The sequence below is a fragment of the Pristis pectinata genome, chromosome 10 (genome assembly GCF_009764475.1).
Source record: "Pristis pectinata isolate sPriPec2 chromosome 10, sPriPec2.1.pri, whole genome shotgun sequence".
Classification (NCBI taxonomy): domain Eukaryota; kingdom Metazoa; phylum Chordata; class Chondrichthyes; order Rhinopristiformes; family Pristidae; genus Pristis; species Pristis pectinata.
The window spans coordinates 35683702-35698318 of record NC_067414.1 but is presented as its reverse complement, the minus strand read 5'-3'; the positions used below and the strand labels follow the sequence as shown (position 1 = coordinate 35698318).

The 14617-nt window shown below is 38.6% G+C and overlaps 1 protein-coding gene across 1 annotated transcript; it reads left to right on the top strand.

The window, feature by feature from the left end:
* The first annotated feature begins 3764 nt into the window (after positions 1 to 3764).
* On the top strand, positions 3765 to 12853 carry prdm13 (PR domain containing 13). The gene is made up of 4 exons (XM_052024891.1): positions 3765 to 3905; positions 6064 to 6195; positions 6318 to 6438; positions 11376 to 12853. Exons 1-4 carry the CDS (start codon positions 3765 to 3767, stop codon positions 12851 to 12853), a joined length of 1872 nt encoding a protein of 623 aa, XP_051880851.1.
* Positions 12854 to 14617: the final 1764 nt, after the last annotated feature.

Sequence of the window (14617 nt, the reverse complement as noted above, 5' to 3'; positions counted from 1 at the left end):
GTCAGACTGCAATGAGAATGGATTTCCCATATAGGTGATGTTCTTTTTCGATTCTTACCACGTTGAATACCTTCGATACGTTACAACAATTTCTTTCATTCAAAAATAGCCCGTAAAATCAAAACATTTAACGTTTAATAAAATTAACATTTTTTAAAACTTAAAAAAAGTTGAGAAACATCCTAGGAGGCAGTATAGCAGCAAAGTTGTCCCAGGATTAAATCAAGAAAAAAATTCCTTATACAAGGGAGTTTGCAAGAACTTCAGATTTATTCCACTGTTTGCCTGTAATTAAGTTGGCTCTATATACAGGCATTCATGCTGGTTTGAATGTAATGTTGAACCTTCCCCAGCCAGAAGCATTTTGATGTGTTGAATGGAGCTCCCTGGTGGGACATTGGCCCAAGCTGCTGTGGCTCTGGACGTCTGTTGTTCCTCAACATTCATGGCAGATTATCCGGCAACCTGTTAAATCAAAAAGAACATTATGCCAAAAATGTTGCTTGATGGCAATGACAGTTCAACGGCACGCGCAAAAGAGCTCAAGCTGCTGCAGGATCTTATCAAACTATATTTTGGGCAAACCCTATCATCTTTCCTTGATGCTTGGAAAATATGGTTTTGTCGCCAGTTAAAAATCTGTGACAGCAAGCCCTGGAATGTTTTGATTATCCCCCAGTCCACAACATTGTCCTGGAATAAAGCTGAAACCATGTAATTAATGTGTCCTTTTATAAGACACAATACAGTCGTTCAAGCTATTTAATTTCATTTAATTTTCCATCCCATTTGCTTCGAACACTGCTTTACTTTTAACACCCCGGCTTTCATTCTGCTCCTGGTCCAATGGGCACATTAGATTGGTTTCACCCTTGCTTTTTTCGGGGGGAAATATAAAAGAAAACGTGTTCTTTCCCTCTCCTCTGGCCAATTTATTTCACTTGGAATAGTTCATCTATGAGTCCGAGTGGAAAAAAATTGCCGGGCTGGTGTGAATGATTTCAGAGCAGGCCCTTTTATTTTTCCCTGGCTGGGAACCAGTCACAATTGGCGAACATTAATAAATAACTTTCCTCGCAGTCAGATTTTACATGGTTCTATTGATAAAATTGTTCGCGTGTCGTTCACGCTTTGAGATCATTAAATAAAGTATGGAAAGGCTCCACAAATAGAGCAGTGGGGTACCTTGCAGTCCAAAGCCATCTACCTCTGCTTGTCCAATTTAGCTTGGTGTCATCCTAAAGTCGCCAGGCCAGAGGTTACAGGGACATGTTCATGGCTTAAATTTATTGCCCTTAACTTCTTGTTTCTTTTTCTTGCGCCATTGAGATAAATACCAATGAAGAGTTATCGGAAAGGTCAGACCCTATTTTTTAAAAATAAATTCTGTTGCACACACCCAGAACAGTGCCTGAATTCTATTCCACATTAATTATGATTATATAACAAGGGATACATTCAATAATAGGAAAGAATTATATCTGGAGATTAATTTACTGATGTGCAATCCCACGTGATTCTCATTCCATTTTAATTTGTTTTCAACACTGATGAAATCTGTAAAAATATAGATGCTATTTGGTTCTATATTATATTTTGATAATTGACGATGGTTGGTATAAGCGATACAAACATAGCTTTTAAAGGAAATCTGTACTGATAAAGTGCTTATTGATGCTGTCAATTAATATACTTTTTACGACCCAACGGCAGGCAAGGAAATGATAGCTGTATACAAAACCAGAAGCCTTTGTTAAATAGCCTACCCTAATAATTAAAGTTTTTTGCAGCATGGCGAATTGGCTCTATGTGGTCTCTCGGCCGATTTCACAGTGTGTTTGAGAGGATTGTTAACCGTTTTGCTATCATTTCACAATAAAATATACGTACCTCGTGGCAACATGTGGAAATATTAAATATATAGTATATGACAATGTTTAAACTTATCTCTGATGTGCATTCCATGTATGTGATCACGGACTGGGCATTCGGCAAAGATTTATACGTCAGCCGGATGTGCGAAATAGCCATTTCGCTATTTAATTGCTTAATCCAATACAGTCAAAGCTGGTGTGTAACGTGCAAGGTGTACAGTAATTCAGAAGGTTGTTGTCAACACCTTTCAAGACCGTTCAATGGGATATTTTTGGAAAGTTACTATTGAATTTTATCACTAATAGACTTTTGACACGATATTGAACGTTAGTCTCAACAGTGCCCGATTTAAATAAAATGCACCGAAGCATATAATTAATGTAAAAAGTTGGGATGTTTGAAGTACTGCACAGGAACTCATTCAGCATTAAAAACAACCAAACGCATTTAAATGGAAATAGGAAAATGAGCATGTGACTTCGAATGAAAAACAGGAGAGCTTAATATTTAATATACGTTTTAAACGATAGAAGGTGCATTAACTTCAATGAAAGATTAAATAGCTGAAATGTTTCATTGAGCAGTTAACTTATTTCAGTGCCCTATGGCAGCCAAAGGACGGAATCTTGCCATAGACACGGATTCGGCTTCCATGAACCTTCGTTGGAAAAACAGATGCAAAATTATTGTCCTTTTCATTTCACGCATAAAATGACTAGATCCAAAACAATTCTAAAAAGCAATGTAGTAACAGTAATCTTTAAACAGCTTTGAGGAGATCGCGCCGAGGCAGAAATAGTCGTCCTTAAATTTGTTTTCCATATATAAGAGATAAAATATCACACTTTTATTTCTAAAATTTATACAAATAGCTTTTTTGTGTTTAATTGAAAGGGCGGTTAAAATTGCCCTTTCCCCTCAGAAAAGCTGCTCATGGATAGTTGAATGCACAAAGTCACTGTTTGTTTTAAAGGGTGATCCTATCTGAACTCCCCAATGATAGTCCCAATTAATTTCCGAACTAGCTCAGTATTGGCAAAGCTTATATAGACTCACTGGGTTAAAATAATTCGGTCAACTGTACAGGCAACAGTTTAACGGAAGAGGTGGACAAATGTAGATGGTAGTTATCCTGAGACGATAGCTACTTTTCTGGTGTTCTACCATCAAGTACCTGCCCTGTTTCTATGCGGCACACGCCGAGTCAATAGAAGTTAACAAGTCCTCCAAACATTCCTGCTCTCTTTGTTTAACTGAGATCCACTCCTCTGAGAAAATAAAAAAAACAAGGGGGAGAGAAAAATCTTTGAAGTATATTTAACCTGAAAGGAATCAGCCAAGTAGACTTAACTTTAGTCACTTATTTTCCCAAAGTTTTGTTGGTCGCAATAAAAGAAGGCAAAATTTATGGAGAAATTATACAGTGAATTTGTCACTTAAAATATCGTAACTGTCTGCTGGACAATAACACAGGCTGACGATTAATGGTCCCGCCAGACCTTTGATTCACAATCGCCTTTCTTGCTCTCTTGACAAATTGGATTTTAGGAATGGGAAGGTCGCCTGGTCCATTGTTCTTGGCCATTTCGAGCACTTTATTATTCAGTTGGGTAGGGAAAGTCTCCATGTGTGTCTCTCTGACCCTCTTGGCTGTGGCTCGCAGCTGTGATCGCACCAAAACTCTCTCACCAAACTGAGGCACTCTGTGCACTCCGCTCAAACGCAGCGGTCCCCCCTTTGGATAGAAAAAGCGCAGTGCACGGGCTCCAACGCGTCATTTCGCAGGCGGAGACCAGTCTGTGTCCATCTCTCTCTCTCATCTGTCTCATCTCGCTGTCAATCTATCCTTCTTCCTTCGCTCCTTCTTTCCCCCCTGCATCCCCGGAGCCATGCAAACCCCCCGGAGTTCGGCGATCACCGTGACCGCGGGAAGCATCATCCCAGCCGGACTCCGTCTAGGTCCTGTACAGGGCATTTTTAGGCTGGGGAAATATATGTCCGATCGCAAGGAGCATTGCAACAAGAAGAAGGTAATATAGTTGTTGCAGAGCAGAAATATTTTAAATACAGTTTTTCTTTTTCTTTATAATTTCTCGAGAGCGGGAGAGAAAGCTCTAACTTCTGAGTAGTCGGTAGCTTGGCAGCAGCTTCAAAGTATAATTAGAATTTATTATTCTCACACTTAAACCAGGCAAAACAATATTTCAAGTAAATCCTTTATTCATATATAAAACACTAGAGAACGATCCAGTGACCCTTGAATTCTCCAGGTATTGTTTTAAGTTGTCCATTGTCATGGATCCGAATCCATCGCTTAGTCGCTAATTGTTAGTTGATTGTATTTTCCTGCAAATTACCATACTGTGTGAACTTCTGTTAAAGTTATTGACAGATTGCTTTAATTGGATCTAATTTCTACAATCATGTGCGGCTAAAGGGTTCAATTTTATGGTCTACAATTAACCGTACGATCAGACTTCAATTAATTTATTTTGCCTTGTCGAGATCCATAACCCAAATCGAAAATGTTGTTTGCAAGACATTTCGTATTTATTTCCCACTGGAATCGTTGTAACCGCTCGTTAGCTTTAAACATGTCCCTAATTACACAGCTATACCTTTTCCTTTAGCTTGATTTAAATTATATTTGAATAAATTCAGTTTATGAATTTAGCGAGGAGATTTAGCAGAACGGTTAGTAATAGCTTGACACGGCCCATTCCATAAACCTGTATTTATTTGTCAGTGGTTTAACTATTAGGCTTAACTCAATCAATCGCAATTGATGCAGCCCAGCTACTGCCCTTTTTATTAAAACGAGGAATATGTACAGAAGATGTATTTGCTTATGCATATAGAGGAAAAGTTATTCAGGCTTGTTTCCAGTGTCTAATGCCACATATTGCCACGGGCTTCCTTAAACAGGTGCAGATGCCGTGTCGTATGTCACGGTCAGATTCTTAATTTGTTAAATCCTTTTTAAACGGTCTGACAAACAATGTTATTTATTTCTCGTCTGTTTCGATTTTGTTGCTTGCGGAAGAACCATCCTGCCTAATTAATAGCTAACTTTTCCCAAGCGACTATAAATGACAGCATTTGCTCCACCCCATTCCCCCATATTTTGTTAATATCTTCCTTTCACGGCGAATGATTAACGGTGCTTATTTTCAATGTCTGTTAGTTGGAGTTCTCTGTTCGTAAGTCAGGATGTTCGAATTCTCGAGAGGCATAATATAAGTGAGGAGATAAACACTGAGTGCACCACAAAATTCGATTACACCATCGGTCAACTGCCAAACGTGAACAGGTGTCACTACAACATCGGCCAATGGAAATTCTTGATGCACAGCAAGGCCATACTCATAGTATTTGTAGGGTTCAACTAAGCTAACATGAACACTCTTTTATAAAACTCAGATACCGAAACTCGGATTCGTAATTGGTTATTGATTGATAAACAAATCAGATTCGTTTACTTATCTTCTGTTGGTAATTCAAATTTTAAATGTATCGTCAATTATAAATATCGAGAATTGCGTATTGTGACGATGCGAAAAAGCTTTCGAAGTATCAACGTATATAACAACAGACAGCTGAAATTCTGTTTAAAGTTAGCGGCATCTGTTTAAGTGTAAGGTGCAACTCCTCCAACGCTTGTCTCGCTTAAACAAACATAAGTCACCCAGGTCTACAGTGGCCCCAACACACACACACACACACACACACACACACACACACACACACACACACACACACACACACACACACACACACACACACACAGAAACAGACACACGTGCGCGCAACACCACCACCGTCAGTCATTGAAGTCAATTGGATTTGGGTCCCGTCACTATCAGATATCTTCAGATCACATTTCCTTTAGCATGCCATTATTATTATTAACAATTGTCTTGTTGGCTAACACACCTAGCGTACACATTGTTGCTAAACCAATTTTAAAATAATACCATACCTCTGAATTAAGTAAGTGTTTCCATATCTTTTAGTTCAGCTTTAATCCTGTGTTTTTGTTTAATATACGGAGCCTTGTGGGCACGATTCTAAATTTTACGATGTGAATAGCGTTTACTGCAAAGAACTAGTGAAATGACGCGAATCTTAGAGATTATTATTGGGATAAATGAGGAATCTTAAAATGCCCTTCTCTAAATTGTGTTTCAGGTGCGCTTTGTTAGAGGGGATTTGGTTGACGAAGCCGGCGACTCTGTCCCGGAATGGACAGAGTTAATCCGACCAGCCAGGCATATCCAAGAACAGAACCTGGAAGCAATCACCGACCTTCCAGGGGGACAGGTACATCACATCATTGTATTTCTGACACATATGTAATTTTCACCAACCCAAGGAAAAATAAAACCTTAAGCATATTTGGTAACATCTAATCCTTAGGAGTCTGTATTTGCTTCTTTTCGCAGATTTTTTACAGAACACTGAGGGATATCCAGCCCGGAGAGGAGTTAGCAGCTTGGTACTCCAGTTCTCTAGCTCAGTGGTTCGATATACCAACCACAGCCACACCGACACACGATGAGAAAGGTAGGGACAAGCTACTCAAGTTTCGCTGGGGAAGACTCATAGAAAAGAGCGACACAGTAAATATCTACCGTTTCAAAAGTACTTCTGGAGGTTTTCCGCATACAGGTTTAAGAGTACGTTTAAGAATAATTATTATAAGTGACTACAATATACCTGTAAGCAACGCTATGATTTATGCATAAATCTACAGCAGAGCTGACGTGTTCCCAGGTTTATATCAGTGCTTTAGCGGTGGTCTCCGGTGCAACCGAAAGCATTACAACATGATTAGGAAGTATTCGATATAGTTTTACCAGAGAAAAGAATATTATTTGAGTTTTGTTACAGCAGATGTCTGATTCCCTTTTATTTTAACACCCTCCCCCTAGTTTTAGGAGAGCCGGAGTAACCGTAATTCTCCAAAGACAAACGAAAATAAGCCATCGTAATTCTTTTAGTCTGTATCCAAGACATGTCTCGATGAAACAGTCACATTAGACGTAGAGGGGAAAATAGTAAAAACTAACTTTTTTTTCGTTGAAACGGTGTCATCCGTTTCCAGTTGAGATGCAACCGTAACGTCATTGCCTTGAAACGAAGTGAAAGTGTCCATGGTGCCTCGGATCATGTGGGCATTAGGAGAGGATTTGGCAAAAGAGTTTGTAGTCTCTGCGGTAGAATTTAACTCATGTGAAGTTGTTAGACAACATCTCATTTTTTTCCCCTGAATAAGTTCACATTGATTGCAATGAGTTGTTAATATATTTAGAAGGCAAATTAATTCCATGGTCGAACTGCAAGCAGCAATGTTCTTTTTGTTTACTTCTGTTGCTGTGTTAGAGTCAATAGCACAGTGTCCAGTGAAATAGTTTGAATTCGATTATGTTATGTTGCTTTATTAAACAGTATGTTCAGTTTGGTTTTGCAGTGATTGGAATTTCAATGGCACTGCCCTTTGTAAATGTTCGTTCTTTCTGTATCGCCGGTTAAACTCGAGTTTTTAATCTGCATCGCAGAATGATCGGGTTTGTTGCGAATCACGGATATTTATAGCCTTCCTCAGCAGCAATTCGCAGGCATGCTAGCATACCCTTGATAAAAGCCATCCGAATAACCACGTCGTGTTGAAAATTCTCGGTTCTATTGAAGTCAAAGTAAACTTGAGTTTATTCGAAACTCCGTCCATTGATCTGCTTAGAAATGAATTTAGGAATGCGGCTTAACAATTTTGGCTTCTGTTTTCTACTTGGAAATGCACATTTTTAAACTACCATGGTTGACGTTTTGTTAGAGTCGAATGTAAATTTTGCTAATCTCTTGATGTCTCCGAAGGGAGCGAGTTTTTAGGAATCCAGTAATAAAAACAGAAAATGTTGGAAACTCTCAGCAGACCAAGCTGAGCACTTGCCTGACCTGCTGAGTGTCTCCAGTATTTTCTGTTTTTGTTTTACTTCAGACTTCCAGCATCTGCAGTCTTTGGATTTTCATTTACTTGGGAATCCATTGTTTGATAGACGAGACTGAACAGTGATCCACCAGAGAACTGTATCACTGGGAGTCGAATCGCAAAATATGCTGAAATTGTCACGAGATTGCATTTGATCAGGAACATTTCTTTTAAGCGGTTTACATACATGCTGAACTCGTGCACCATTATCCACTGATATTTTTGAACTAAAAAAGGTGTAAAGGATGTATCTCAACACAATTTATCCAGGTTTCCACTAACTTTGCAATATGTATGTTTGCTACTTACTTCCGTATTGACGTAAAACATATTTAGTTGCAAGGTAACGTTAAATTAAAATTATAATTAAATATTTGTCGGGCTGTTGGCAGAACATCGCCTCCCACCCACCCCCTTATCGCTGGCTGTTTCATTTGTGACCAGTGTTCGTCTTCAATTCTAGAAATGTTTAGCAGACAAGTAACTGTGCGAAGTATTTCAGGGCAAGCCGTGCTTTAGCAATTGGATCGTTCATAAATTAATTTGTGTATAAGGTATAACTATGTAACGGAATTGACCAATACGAAGGAAAAAAAGGCAACGATTATTTGTACCAGGTTCCGGGAAGTCTGTAGTGGTGGGATGGGGTTGGGGTTCTGGTGGAATAACTGGAAGGCGTAATTGTCTCCAAATTGTGTATGGGCGCAATATTGTATTCTTCAAAGGATTAATCGCAAAAGACATCCAGTATTAAATTCAGCTGTTAGCTCTCGCTTTTCAAAGAGATATGGTTCTGGTGATTTCTGATGGGGGAGGGGAGGGCTGAGAGATTTCTGTCATCCCTAATTCAAGTTGCTGTTAAAGTGCAAGGTGATGGGGTTGCTGAAGTTGTTGCTGGGACTACGTTAACACAACGCCTTAGTAATTATAATTAAGGTTTACAGAATCACCCAAAAATCAACATACAAACCTCTTCCTGAGGCCTCCAGTCCCATCCCAACGAAAAAGACCACCTACTATAATCCAATGTGGATCGGATGTGCATGAAGGACCCTGAATAATAATGTACAAAGCGCACAGCAGTGCAAAACGACTGGTGTATTTTCCTTCTGTTGTAATACAATGTAAATACGTGATAACAAGCAGCTCAACGCTGTTGAGGAGATACGATCAATTGCAAAGTGTAATTACTGTATCTTTTAATAAACCTGACAGAAATAGATGCAGTTAAAATAATCCAACGCGACCCTTGATAGTGAAATGAATCAATATTTTAGTCAATAATTTGTTGATGCGGTAATACTGAAATTATAAATATTACTTGCTTTCTTTAAGGACTTTTGCAGATTGCATAAAATCATTTCACTTGCACTGTGATGCTATCATATAAGACCCCTTGCTGACTTTGAACCCAGGTAATTGAAATTGTCATATAAACTACTACTCTATGCACTCTACATCCTTAATCCTTAACCCAGGCTGCAGATGGAATTTATGCTCCTTAACGTTGGTTTCCAGTTGCGTGAATACAGTGAAAATATCTGAATTATCTGGCTTCTGTACAATTTAAAATAGGCTTGAAATTACCTGCTTGACTGTTTAGCATTTTCCCACTCTATTCAACATTCTTTTTTTATTATTATAATACTGGGTTTCAACTAGTAACCAACGATTACACATAGTTTTATAATAAAGTCTTTGAGTTTGAGCGCCTCTTTTCACTACACATTTGTTTAGTCCAGGAAATATTTGACGAACAGATAATCAGTTAATCGTGTTTTCTGAGATCGCATTAGTTTCAAAAGTTTATAATATATAGCATTAACATTTATTTAATTAGTATATCGTATGAGTTAAAAAAACTGTTGATAACAGATTCCAAAGTGTGGCTTTCTCCAAACACTGAAGATTACATTTTCATAGCTAGTTAAATAAAGCTTTGTTCTGTAAATACATTGTAACAGGCCGACTGAACATTTGGTTAGAATAAAATGCATTTTAATTTCAATTGTTACGTATTTACTCGTGTGATTTTGAAAGCGGGCATTTGAAATGCAAAGGATAACACCCTCTAAAAGTCGCCATTGTACATTTAGTTGATGTCGTTGAAGCTGGTAATGTGATGTCAACACTTCAAGAGCACATGCCTGGCACTGAGAGAACTAAAACCGTGCAGCTGAACTGTAACTGTAAGAACCAGTTATGTGGGAGAATCAACGCCGTCTGATGTGACTTTAATTCTGGTGTATTTCATGGCACAGAATCAGAACAAAGGTATCAGCGAGCAAGGAAGACGAAATCAGTTTTTTTTTCGTGCTAATTTTTAGCAAAGCACCAGAGGACTAATATATTCTGATGTTATACAGACGTTTACATTTTATAAACACCAGAACAAAGTTCGATTTAACTTTTCCAGTTGTACAGAGAAAGTCCACATTGTTAAGGTCAACGTTGATAAAGCGTCAATATTTGCAATATAGGTTTGGTGGTTACAAAATAACAGTATTTCTAACAGATGTAGGAACGGATGATGAGCAAAATTTACCATAAAGAAGCATCAGGTCGAGCGTATATATTGGGACTACATCTAAGAAAGAAAGATAAACGAAGGTAACAAACACTAAAGGGGAAATAAACAAGGAGATGAGATAAAGAGAAATAAAACGAAAGAGAATAAAAGGAAAAAAGTTAAAAGCAAAATTGAAACATTGTAAAACTAGCTAAAAGACGAAACAGTAAAAGGATGGTCCAAGATTCAGGTCCATGCTTTATATTGTACAATGAACAGTTTGATGCCATTCTTTCCATGCAGTATCTACAAATGAGGGCATCTCAAAGAATTGTTTCTCTTTGAATGGCAACGTTAATATTCTAGGCATTGTTCCCACTTTAATGAGAAGCTTATGATATATAGATTGCTCTTTGGGCAGTTTGTTCAACTCCTTGCCATACGCCTCCTTTCTTCAACATCAACAGATGGGCTAAGTGCATTGTTTCAAGCGCCCCATGATTTCAAGGAACAGCTGTTATCACCTCCAAGGCTAGTAAAGGCCAAAACATTAACTGTCTAGATTGTATATGTCTGGTCAGGCTTACTTTTCCTCCTTAGAGAAGAGAATAATTAATAACCGGACTAGGAATTGCATATACATTATCCTAGGAAGCGGTTTGACTCAGTGACATCTTTTTACATTTATTACTATTAAACTTGTAAAATTCTTGTGCTGGGTCACAGAACTTGGCCTGGTTAGAGGATATTATAACATGTGAGCAAGTATTGCAAACTCCTATTTGGATTATTTTAATAAATATCAGACTTCTTTGCAATATGCAACTTCTTTTTATGTATTACTCACCTAACTGTTGAAAGATGAGCAATAATTTGAAACTATCACGTATTTATGTTGTTAAATAACCCTTGTGCTTAACGTTTGTCATTGTTATTTGTCGTTCCAAGTAAAACATCTTGCAATCTCACTCCAAAACTTAGTGTTCTGTTTCTGTTCTTTAGGTGAGGAGCGTTATATTTGTTGGTACTGCTGGAGAACATTCAAATATCCGAACACATTAAAAGCTCATATCCACTTCCATTGCACTCTGAGTAGCAGCAGGGGCTTCATCAACAACGACCAATGCAGAATTTCGGAAACTTTCAGCAGATCGCCGAAGACTGCAGAAATATCTAGTTCATCAACCCTGAGGAATGGCCATCAAATCTCATCCGTATCCACAGAGGAGGTTAAACGACCAATTTCGCCATTTCTGGCCAAAGTGGCTGTGACCAAGAAATCAGGGGGTGCTGAGGATGAGCAGGACAGGGCCTTGGACATGAGTGTTAATTCAGCCAGAAGCCATGCTCCTCTGACGACTATCAGCGGGACTTCTTCAATAGTCAATGCAATGGGTTTTCACCCTGGGATTAGATCGGCATTCAAACCTACGGGATTATCAAAATTGATATCTTCTGAGCCAAGCGGAGACAGCAGTAGCAAATCAAACGGAATGGGATTCAATAAACTTCTCACCAGCATGAAGCCACCACGTTCTACCAGCGAGACCATGGTAGGAAATCACCCTTCCAAATGTATCCATTCAATAGAACCCCCTGCCCCGGCACTCCCCTGCAGCAATACAACGAGAGGGTTTCCTTTATTTACTAACTTTGAAGAGACGTCTGCATTCAAACATGTCGAAAGGGGCCTTCACACCAGTTTGTCTCCGAGTCGTTGCACCCCAATTCCAACCGGCGTTCATTTTGAGAGGTTCTCCATCCCTCCATTTGAAGGAGTCAAGCCATTCTCCGGGGAATGCAACATTCCCATCATGCCCTTGACAGTGTACAATGGCGAATTTCTCTACAGCCCTCCCTATTACCCCTTAAAATTCCACTTCAGCAACTTGATCAAATACCCAGAGACTGTCACCTACTTTGGCGCCCCATCTCTCAACCCGGAACTTGGCTCCATCACCAATATTGATCGAGAAATTGCAATGCACACCCAACAACTGACAAGCATTGCTGCAGAAAAGAACAGATCCAGACTGGAGTCCATGTCCACCACCACCACTTCAAGTGGCAAGCCCAAAAAAGGCCACCTCTGCTTATACTGTGGAAAACTATATTCTCGTAAATACGGCCTGAAAATTCATATGCGGACACATACAGGCTACAAACCTTTAAAGTGCAAAGTCTGCCTTCGACCTTTTGGAGATCCCAGCAACCTCAACAAACATATCCGTTTACACGCGGAGGGAAACACGCCTTATAGGTGTGAATTCTGTGGCAAAGTGCTAGTGCGTCGCAGGGATTTGGAGAGGCATGTTAAATCGAGACACCCAGGGCAAAGTATGCACAAAGCAGAGAGCAAAATGGAACGTTCCTTGGACGAGGCCGAGCAGAAAAGTGACCACAGCAATGAGAGCGACGTGGATGTGTGTTTTACTGACGATCAGAGCGACCAAGATTCAGGAAGGAACAATGATCAGTGAATAGAACTGACGCGAGTAAACACCGAATTGCCAAAAACCGAAAACGCTTGAAGCATCTAAAAATGCCTGTTTATTATGTACATAAGATGATAGGAATTGTGCCTTTCGGTGACTGTTATCGTATAGGGTATTTATTAGGGATGAGCAATATTCATAGCTCCATTCAGTGCAATTTTTGAATGCCAAGTCTCTGCCGTTTAATAATTAGTGAACTTAAAACGACTATGAAAACCGAAAAAATTGAATATCACAAAGATGATTAAAAATCTATATACTTCCTATCAGTTTTTAGCTGTCGTTGTAATATTCTCATAGCGGTAATCTTAATATAATAGACACGTTACAATAAATGGAACAATCCTCATCAGGAAGTCTTGATGATTAATAAGTCGTCAGGACCAGAATGAATATCAATCGTTTAGGCAAATGTGTGAAGGTCAAAATACTTTACTTGCAGACAAAGCTAAAAGTGACATATGATGTAGAGCTGGGAGCAATTATTCAATTTTGTGTGAATTCGCGTCCTTAAAGGGACAAGCATTAAAGCACTATAAGGAGGGCGCGAAACATTACAGAAGGACTGTCGTTGATTGATTGGTGGTTATGCTTTTTAAAACAGGGCATTTTGATCATTTTTCTGTACACGTTTTCTGAAGTATTAAAAGCATGAATCTGAAAGTACGTGGCAATGCTATATATAATTTTAAAGAGAATATAATTTTTCGTGATGTCGAAAAACATGTCGTGTATTTGTTTTTTTATATTGAATGATGTACAGTGCACCTGATATTCGCCTCTTCGTTACAATGCATTGTGCGCGAATTTTCAAATAAACTTTTAAATCCGAAATAAGTTCTTTGAGTTTGAACTTGCATTTGAACTTAAAATAGTATTATTGATATTATCTTTCATGGACATAATGAATAAATTCAACCCCTCCTTTGCTTTCGTTTCTTAAACTAACATTAAATGGAAATCATTCTTGATTCTTCCGCCAAATAGGATAAGGGTGTGTGAAATACAATTTCTGCGAAAGTAATGATGCATTTTAGAATTTTGTGGTTGAACTTGTTCTGATTAGACCGGGCTTTTGCACTACAAATATAATTATTGGGGTTTGATTTATTTCCCCCATCTATCTAAAATGTCAAAAGAACCTTTTGACGAGTAACAGGCAGCGTAATACCTGCTCTGCGTATCTGTTTAAGATTTCATTTTAAAAGCTCAGTAATAAAAACCAAATATTTAAAAACATAAATTGCAAATCATTTTGTGCAGCAGGAAGTACCGTGGAGCTTGAGATGCCATAATAATTTCTGAAGAGAACGTGTTAAGTGTATTCTAATTCCCCACATCACACTAGAAGTTATTAATTTATTAATGGCCCACAGATGCTGACAGATTTGACTGGTGTGATTGTAGTATCTTCTGTTTTAGTTTCAGATTTTCTGCAAGTATTAAACAGTTAGTCCTCGGAAATATTAGAGTTGCTCTGATATGATATCCTGAGGATGTTAATTTTTGTGGGTGTTCGGAGATGGACAGAGAATAAATGGTATGGCTGGTTTGATTGTCAGTCGGTCTCTCCATGGGAATAATGCACAGCTTCCGAATGCCATTCCTGATCAGACCACTGCCCCGGTATGCAGTTAAATAGATTGGAAAAACTTACATCCTTTTCAATATAACGCGGTCTTTATTATAATTTAGTGAAGTGAGATAAATCTACGGGAAGGCGCTGAAATAGGGCGTGATTAATCACGG

Excerpts from the sequence above, each read along its gene's own strand:
- prdm13 (XM_052024891.1), top strand. The coding sequence starts at position 3,765 with ATGCAAACCCCCCGGAGTTCGGCGATCACCGTGACCGCGGGAAGCATC. Across the intron at positions 3,906-6,063 it reads AGCATTGCAACAAGAAGAAG|GTGCGCTTTGTTAGAGGGGA; the intron begins GTAATATAGTTG and ends ATTGTGTTTCAG. Across the intron at positions 6,196-6,317 it reads CCGACCTTCCAGGGGGACAG|ATTTTTTACAGAACACTGAG; the intron begins GTACATCACATC and ends TTCTTTTCGCAG.